We start from the raw sequence: 8,955 nt of genomic DNA on the forward strand, positions 1-8,955 counted from the left end.
AACCTGCAGTAAAGACCTGTGATTGTTTACAAGCTATCACAAAAACCATGTGTCGTGGCCGTACGAGATGAGACTGTCAATACCTTCACTCTTCTCCAGAATCTGTACAGTTTCCCCAATCTCCAGGACCAGGGCCTGACATATTGATGACCGGAAGTTGCAGATCACTGTGCGGACGAGGAGGAAAGAAGAAAACAGATAAAGAGACAGCTGTGATGAAGAAATACTTGACCTTACAGTTGTAATAAGTCCTGACATCATACACAACGATCTATGTTTGCAACGTGTGGCCTGTGATCAAACAAGGTGCAGCCTCCACCCTGTCGTGTCTCCACACAGGATGAGTTTTGGGGTTGTAGCCGGGCTGTTTTTGCAGCTTTCTTTAATAAGCTGTTTAATGCAAACATCTAAACACAGTATCATGCGGGAACCACTGCTTAGTGAACTGTAAACAAGCTCCCACCCTGAAGTGGGAAGTCATTTTAATAGGCAATTAATTCTTAAGCGGCCTGATTTTTGCGTGAAGTTAATTGAACTGTCTCCCAAAGTAAAGCCCACACGGGCTGCTAAGTAGTGTGGCTTAACGCTGCTTTGTCACAGGCCGTTATTAGCGTAGACCTTCTTTGCCACCTGCTTTTGCAGCATCATCTTTGACCGGACACAGAAACATGTGACTCTCGCACTGATTAGGAACATGAGAGGGGATGGACGCCACAGTAAAGACCTTCGCAGCAGGATATCAAGGTTCAAGATTCAAGGTCTTTATTGTCATCATACTCAGGTACGATGAAATGGTGCAACCCCTGGAACCTTCTTTCTAATCAATGCAGCCCTGCAGTTTGCTGCGTAATATACAGTGTATCTAATAATGACAGGGCTCCACTGACTATTCTAAAAAACCCACAAATGGAGGCCCTTCAAGGAGGGTTTGGTGTGAATCATTATGCTAATGATCTAGCCAGGGGACCCAGTGAGGGGGAGGAAGGGAAGGAGGGGCTTGGGCTCAGCTCCGTTGCCTGTATGAGGGTAACGAGTGCTCGGTTCCTGTGCTCGGGTAACTATGGCAACAGATCATCTACAAACTGGAGGGCTTTTCTTCACTGTAACTGCAGCAGAGATCTAGGCGTTTTAAAATGGCAAGCTTACAGATGCTGCACGGCACTAGAGTCAAAGTCAAGCATATTTCGGTACATTTGAGAGGGACAGAGACAGATAGTCTTAAAGAGCCGGCTTGTCACCTTTTCCAGTGTGCCCCGGGGACTTCTTCCAGCCAGGTCTAAGTATTTCTTATTTGAGAGACCTATTCTATAATGGACTCTATTTCATTTGAATTGCAAAACCCCGCACTCACACCATTTGAAAACTCTTCAGCGGAGGCCACGTCAGAACAAGATGAGATTGTCATGTTGGCGAGAGATGAGCGCATCACACAGGCTCATATTTTCATATAGTCCTCCCTCACAAAAACCTCCAGGCTGTGCAAACACTATTTCATTGTGCCTAAAAGCTGCAGAGCATTAGCATATCCTCAAAAACAAAACCGACAAAATTCACCTTTAGACTTCAACATGCTGAACGTAGGATGTTGGAAGGACTGACAGGACGGGCAGTGAAAAAAATGCTGGCAGAAGCAAATGTTTCTAACAGATCAGATCCAGACTGTCCGGCTGAATTTAGAGTCTGCATGGTCATTATTGTGTAACCAGCTACTGGAAGGAATGTTTGCCTCTCTTTCTTTGAATTATGGGGTTTGAGCACAGGAGGAGACTCCCACTGTTTCTCTTTCCCATTGGTCAAACTCAAACACACACATGCAGTCATATACTGAAAGCTTGTGTGTTATTCCCCCAGGTACAACACTTTCTGATCAATCAATAATCAAAGGTTTGATGAGCCACAGTTTTAACATAAGACGTATAGAGTCATTCTTCTAAAAGCCACAAAGATGTTAAAGCGAGATTGCTGCATAAAGGAAAAAACGAGATGACTTTAAATGATTTAGATTTTAATGAACTAAGCAAATTCATTATCATAGTTTATTCAAAATGTGTTATAAAGAAGAAAAACTCAAAGCACACAACATATTTCTCTCCCTGTCCAGTTGTGTTCTCCTGATATTTACCAAAAAGCCTGAAAACGTTCCTTTAAGAATCCATTGGCTCTGTGTTGGCGTGAAGTGAGAACACAACCGGGAGTTGATTTTCCACAACATCACTTAGTAACCACCACCGGCACCACACACACGACAAATGTAGTGATAATCTTGTGTTATTCCACCATAAAGTTACAATGAATGAGACAATTTAACCTTATCTGTGGTTTCATACTGGTCTTATATATTACTGAGAATCAAAGGGGGAGAAATCACATTGTGAGTATCAAGCATCGTGGTTTAATACAAACTGACTCAGGGAATTGAGTCAAATAAGTTTGAATTATTTAGGCAGCCTGTGAGAGGAATATTATTGCTCTTTATTATGCCTTTGTTTTCTAAATTCTCCACCCCCACTAGTGCGTAGGAAAAAATGTCTAATAAAACAAGAATCAAAATGTTATGTGACAGACGTGTTTTATTTTCTTCTTAAATAAAAACTACAAAAACTACCAGGTCTCATTGTTGATTAAGTCCTGCTGTGTAACATTCAAATGAATGTGAAGATTACAGGTGTGTGAGATCATTCAGATCTCTCCATGTTGTTGGAAGAGGAAAAAGATTGAACAGCACCAACATCGTGTTCGTGTTGATGGGTTCGTCTTGTATCACAAACACTTATCACATCAGCAGTAATATTGTTTAGAGGTTTGAATATGTTCACGTCACATTTATCATGTATCTGCTCGCACGTCAGTCCAACACACTCTGTCCGGAAAAGATCATCTCACTCTGTATTCTGAGAGACCTTTAAGGTACTTTTCTGTGTCGGAACTTTCACCTGTTTTTCTTGTCTACAGTTCATGTTTCTGTTTAAAAGGAGATTTTTTTTTTTTTCCTAAGATCACTAATAAAAAATGATTTTTTTTCTGTTATACAATAGAGCAAGTGAAGCCAATAACTCTATTCAGTGTACAAACTGACTATTACATGCTGTCATGTCTTGAAAAATGTTTACTTCTATATGTAATATAGTGAAGATTTAAACAGAACACACATTGCACACACAGGGAGTAAATGTACAATGACCCACAGAGGAGGAACGTGCTGCAGAGAAGGGACAGAGGTCATCAAATATCTGCTACTACAACAGTGAACACAGTTATGGCTTCTAAACGTTCTGCTGTTTGTCTTTCTTCAAAAACGCTGGATGCTAATTCCACCGCTGTGGGAACATTTTATTCAAAAGGACACTGCGCTCGTCTAAACTGCAGCACTGAATGAACTTCATTTCTTTGGCTTTAGTCCTTTTACTTCCAGTCTCAAACAAAACTGGTTCAACTGAAGCTGAACTGCGAACTGAAGTCACTTTAAACCACTCCAGTAATGCAATAAGAGCACAGAGACCATGGAGGTCCTGCTTCCCTGGCTTGAATAAAGTCCTGTCCCAGATCTAGCAATGTTAAAAATTACCCAACAGTCTTTGGGCTTCACCCTCTTAGTCATGGTGTTTAGCACAACTTGAACGCACACTCACTTACTGGGAAACATTACTGCACAGAAGTCCTGCTAACCTCAGGATTTCTGCCACACAGGCAGGGGGGCATTTCACCGTAGCTGATCTCAAATCAGTGTCACAGAAGCCGAGGCATGCCCGACTGCGGTGTTCTGAAATGATGAACTTATCATGGAGCACTTTTAAATGACTGTGTACGTTACTATCACTCCTGCAATAATAATGTATTTATTTTGCAGCTGTGCACGTCAGTTAAGCCACATGAATACAGTCGTACACAGATTTGTGATCCGGTGCCCATGAATCTAAGAGGTGCCTACTATGCAATTTCCATTTGGAGATTTTATGAAGGGTTAAAATCGTGCACAAATGTATAGGGAAAAGCTACTTTGGGCAACATTAATAAACATTAACATTAATCTCTCTAATCCCGCTCTCAGCTGAACATTAGCTCCATCCTTTGTTCTGCTGTGAACATATTTGGTCCCTTTCAGATAATGGTGGCCTCGTCACCACGACTATTTCATGCGGTGCCACAGGAGTTTGTGTGTGAGCTACGTCCACGAGCCATCTGATTCATTTCATTCTGTCTCATGTGGGCAGGTACTGACTTATAGTCACAGCTCTGCCCAATTCCAGTGTAAAGAAATACTGTGAGTGCTGCTGCTTGAATGAGAGAAATCCATCAGTGACTCATTTGCAAATGAGAAAGTTGAACTTATAGAACCAAAGTATTTAATAAAAACTGCGATGATGGTCATGAATATATATGAATATATAATGAATATGTGTCATATCTTTGCTCGATTCCTGTGTGATCTTGGATTTGCTTTGAAATTGTTTCTGATTGTTTGCTTTTTGACTGTTTCCCATTGACTGCATTAATTTTGTTATGTCTAACTTGTAAAGTACCATGTGACTGTGTTTTGAAATGTACTGTATCATTATTATTATATATTTGATCATCTATCATCTATATTAGTCGAAATTCCAAATATTTGCAACCTGGTGCTTTGCTTATACTTAATGGCATGATGACTTTCAACATCTGGGTACTTTCACATACTTATGATTAATAGAGGAACAAAACAAGTAATTATTAGTAATCAAAATAATCAGTACATGCGATCATTTACAAAGTCATTTACAAACTAATATTATCATTATTTCCTGCATAAACACACAACAAAGAACAAAGTAATGAATAGGCAGCGATTCTAAAAAAGACATTAACCTTTCATGAGGTGGTCTTCAACTGTTTCCTGTTTAGACGGAGCTCATTAAGATAACCCAGGAGGGGGAAAGGAGAAAAAAAAACTGAATAGAAAGGCCTGGCTGGCTGATGACAGACCGCAGCTCTGTTTCCTATCGGTGTTATGGTAACACTGGTGAGAGACAATTTACGGGCAATGACAAGAAGAATGATAAATGTGCAAAATGGTGCATCTAAAGAGACAGCCGAGGAGAAGCGACGATAACAGACATATGGGGATTCAACTTGGCAGAACAGCAGCGTGGACTTCCTCCACATCATCCACCATGATGCTGGAGGAATATTCAACATGGACCACACTCATTGGAGACAGTGTGTTCCGAGAGCAGGTTCACACACAGCGGCTCCTGCGTTTCAGCACCGCGGACAGCGCCAGGTCACTTCACACCGACTGATGCGGAGGCTGCGCCGAACTGTTGCTTCATCACACACACACACACACACACACACACACACACACACACACACACACACACACACACACACACACACACACACACACACACACACACACACACACAGCCGCAGTGATTCTATGATGGATGCACAGATGAACCTCACAGCAGAAGTGGCGACATTAAATGCGACCATGTGAGGCCTCCAAACAAAGCGAGGCTGTGGGCGTGTGCATGTATGTTTATGTTTATGTGTGTGTGTGTGTGTGTGTGTTATCATGTGCACGCCAGCACGAGTATACCCTGCAACTAACAAGCTGTATCTCGACATGACTCATTCCCCAGATGAAAACCTTCTAGTAGAATCCTACGCTATAGACTTTTTAATTTCTGCTGTGGAGCTCAGCAGTCAGGTTATATATACAGTATATGACACATCTCCCTTGTGATTGGACTCTATGCAGTGTTTCCCCCCCCCCCCCCCCCACCATGAAATGCAAATGTGACCGGAGCTGGAACTGTTGATCCGTGTGTGCACGTTTCCCTCCTAATCAAAGGTCAAAGTGCACACATGCAGGGGGCGTGCACGGTGTGGCCCAGTCATTGCAGCAGTGCATGCAGCTCTCTGGTCCACAGGTACTGATCCACTCCAGCCTACACCTGTTGGAGGTACGCAGTCACGACGCCCCCTCGTGGTTTTGAGCACGAACGGCATTTTTCTCCCCCCCCACCTCGTCTCCCACTCGCCGCCCCTTCACATATGAGAAGAAAAAGGGCTCCAATGCTACACTGACGCATTCTTTTTAAACCACTAAACTCACAGCACGAAGCCGAGGTGAAGCACCGCCTGCGCCCGTGTGGATGGGGTCTTGGAGGGTGGTGGGCTGGAGCCCATCACCATCCCACGCAACCCCCCCCCCCCCCCCCCCCCCCCCCCCCTCCTTCCCATACATCCACTGGCCCGCGTATATCAGCCATTATAAGTGTTTGCCATCGGGGTGTGATGGCCATAATAACAAAGGGGGAGGAAAATCAGATGAGGAGATGTCGATGAAGAGGATGGGGCTGCTTCCTCACGCACGAGCTGCCATCCTAAAGATTAAAGCCAATTATAAATAGAAAGCGAACGTCGCAGATGAACAATAATGGCCCCAGAGTGAGAGAGATACTGACTCACCAACTCCGATCTTCTCCTCTTCTGTAGGTATCCACATATTTGGTTATTTCCCCTCCGGTAGATCAAGCCACATTATGTCGATATGGTGCTGCTGCTGCTGCTGGAGGAAAAAAACACAGGAGGGCTGAAGGCTACAGGCGATCCAGGCTGCACACACACACACACACTCACACTACATGTCTCTGTGTCCTGAGGAGTGTGTGTGTGAGGGGGAGAAAAGGGACAGAGAGTGAAGCCTCGATGTCTCCTCGCTGATATGTCCCGGAGTGTGTCTCCAGTCTGATGCAGTCTCTGTGTCCACCTCATGCAACGCGCACAATTACGCACGCACGCATGCACGCACACGGTGAGCGGGTTCCTGCTCCCCCCTCCAAAAAAAACAAAACAACAAGAGGTGCTATTGGAGCTATCGGGTAGGATCTCTTCTTCCTCGGAGCTTATTTATTTCATTTCTTCGTTTTTTCCTTTTTACAACCTTTTTCTTCTTCCTCCTCCTCCTCCTCCTCCTCCTCCTCTTCAGCCGGGCGCGCGCAGCTCCAGCTGATCCACGGTATTTGGCCGCTCGTGTAGCGCGAGCGCGGCTCGATCCGTTGGTAATTAGTGGGTAATAGGTCGCGATGCTGCTCCGCGATGTGAAGTGTCGAGCTGCTGCTGCTGCTGCTGCAAGGCAACACGGAGAGAGCTGCAACACACCGAAAGATGCGCCATCTTCATGCTCGTCACATGACTCGTTTTGTCAACACTGATGTGTCAAACATTTGCAAATATACGCCTCCTCCTCCTCCTCCTCCTCCTCTCTCTGCATCCATCACAAACACAACCTGCATTATTTCCTCTCCCTCTATAGGAAGCTGGACTGGGGCTGCATGGTAAACGGGCCTTTTCTCTGATTCAGTGTGTTGCTCTGGGAGCTGGTGGCCATCAAGTGTTTCACAGATCAGATCAGGTCCATGTGGGGGAAGCTCCTCCTGGTTGACTCATTTCAAAGAAACAGACCCACTATACACCAGTGGTGCTTTGTCATAGTGCAGTCATGCCCCCCCACACACATCAGATGCAAACAGTTCCAATAGAAGTCAATTTCCCCTTTTACTTGACTGAAGGTCCAAGACCTTCAACAACACTTTGTTGTGTATGTTTGAATCAGTATCCAGTGGTGAGTTACCTCACAACAACTGAATGTGTAAAATATTTGTTGGTTATATTTCTAACATTACATTTTCCTCAAGATCTAAAGCCACGTTCAAAGTCATCACCTGCTTGGAAGAAAGTTCTGCTGAAGAATTAGGCATTTATTTTACTTACTCATCTCTTGAAAGCCTGGATGTCAAATTTCAATATATTGACTAAAAGAAAATCCTATATCATAAAAACATTTTTTTTTTTTTTTTTAAATTGTAGACTGTAACTGGCCATAGGATGCTATATCCATAATAACCTCAGTGTTGTCAGTTGTAGGGGCAGCCTTGAAATCAACTGTATCACATCTCAGACTTGATATAGTTAGTTTGGGATGTTGTGGAGGCACAGACGGCACAAATCCACCAATATGATCTTATGATTAGACAGTATATATACATGATGTTAAAACTTACAGCACCGAACATCCTCATCAAACAGTCTAATGTTCTCATCTAGATGTTGATTTAAATGTTTTAACATTGCTACACTGCAAAGACGACACGTGTTAAAACACATGAATACAGTTTACTCATCCCAAGAACTTTCTCGTCCAAAGCAATCATGACTAGGAAAAAAACGCGTGAGTTGGTAAATATTGAGTTTCCAGTGAGTCTGATGTAGTGTGGGAGGGAGGGCAGTATTCAGGAGGGTAATTTCTCTCCATCACAGCAACTCTGTGACTGACTCCCATCTGTCTCTTACTTCAAGTGGAACACTGTGGGCGGTGTTCAAATCACATACATAAAGCTGGAGGCTCGTGGAGCATTTTATAAGCAAAATAAATATGCATCAGTGCTAATAAAAATCTGTACGAAAAATGTAATAAAATAAACAATAAGCTTCCATAACACTTGCAGGTAATGTGCTCCAGTGACACAACTGCATGTAAATGCCATAACACAGCACAGAGGATATCTTAAATGATAAAATATTATCTTTCTGAGAATAGTGATGTACTTTTTAAATTGCAGTGGCTACATTCAGCTCCTGCTCTAATGCAGCAGCACTGTGAGGATGAGACACTGTTTCCACTGCAAACAGGGATTGCCTAATACAGTGAGAGCTGATATCTGCTCCAACACTCCCAAAGCCTGCAGACAATAGCACCAGCCGAGGAGGTAATAAGAAGCATGTCCCACCATCTCATCCATCACCTGTCTTCACACAAACACACACATTCTTATCTCTTCATACTCCCCGGGATCATACGCTAAATGCTCCTTGCACACATGGACACACACGTGCCTCTGCAGGCAGGAAGGCAGGAGCACACCAACGCACAATTTAAGACTTATTTGATCCCAGTTTAAGTGGTTCTGG

At 43.5% G+C, this 8,955-nt stretch overlaps 1 protein-coding gene across 2 annotated transcripts in view; it reads right to left on the bottom strand.

Annotated features, from left to right (window-relative positions):
* LOC109635044 (dedicator of cytokinesis protein 3-like) overlaps window positions 1-8,122 on the bottom strand; it is a 43,214-nt gene extending 35,092 nt beyond the window's left edge. The window contains exons 1-2 of one of the 2 annotated variants that reach the window (XM_069525874.1): window positions 6,454-8,122; window positions 84-167 (exon numbers count right to left, since the gene is read on the bottom strand). In XM_069525874.1, the coding sequence (XP_069381975.1) occupies window positions 84-167; window positions 6,454-6,490 (121 nt within the window). In that variant the 5' untranslated portion in view covers window positions 6,491-8,122. The remainder of the gene's footprint in view (window positions 1-83; window positions 168-6,453) is intronic. The other variant, XM_069525875.1, reaches the window with a different exon arrangement.
* Window positions 8,123-8,955: the final 833 nt, after the last annotated feature.

Source organism: Paralichthys olivaceus, chromosome 6 (genome assembly GCF_024713975.1).
Source record: "Paralichthys olivaceus isolate ysfri-2021 chromosome 6, ASM2471397v2, whole genome shotgun sequence".
NCBI lineage: Eukaryota > Metazoa > Chordata > Actinopteri > Pleuronectiformes > Paralichthyidae > Paralichthys > Paralichthys olivaceus.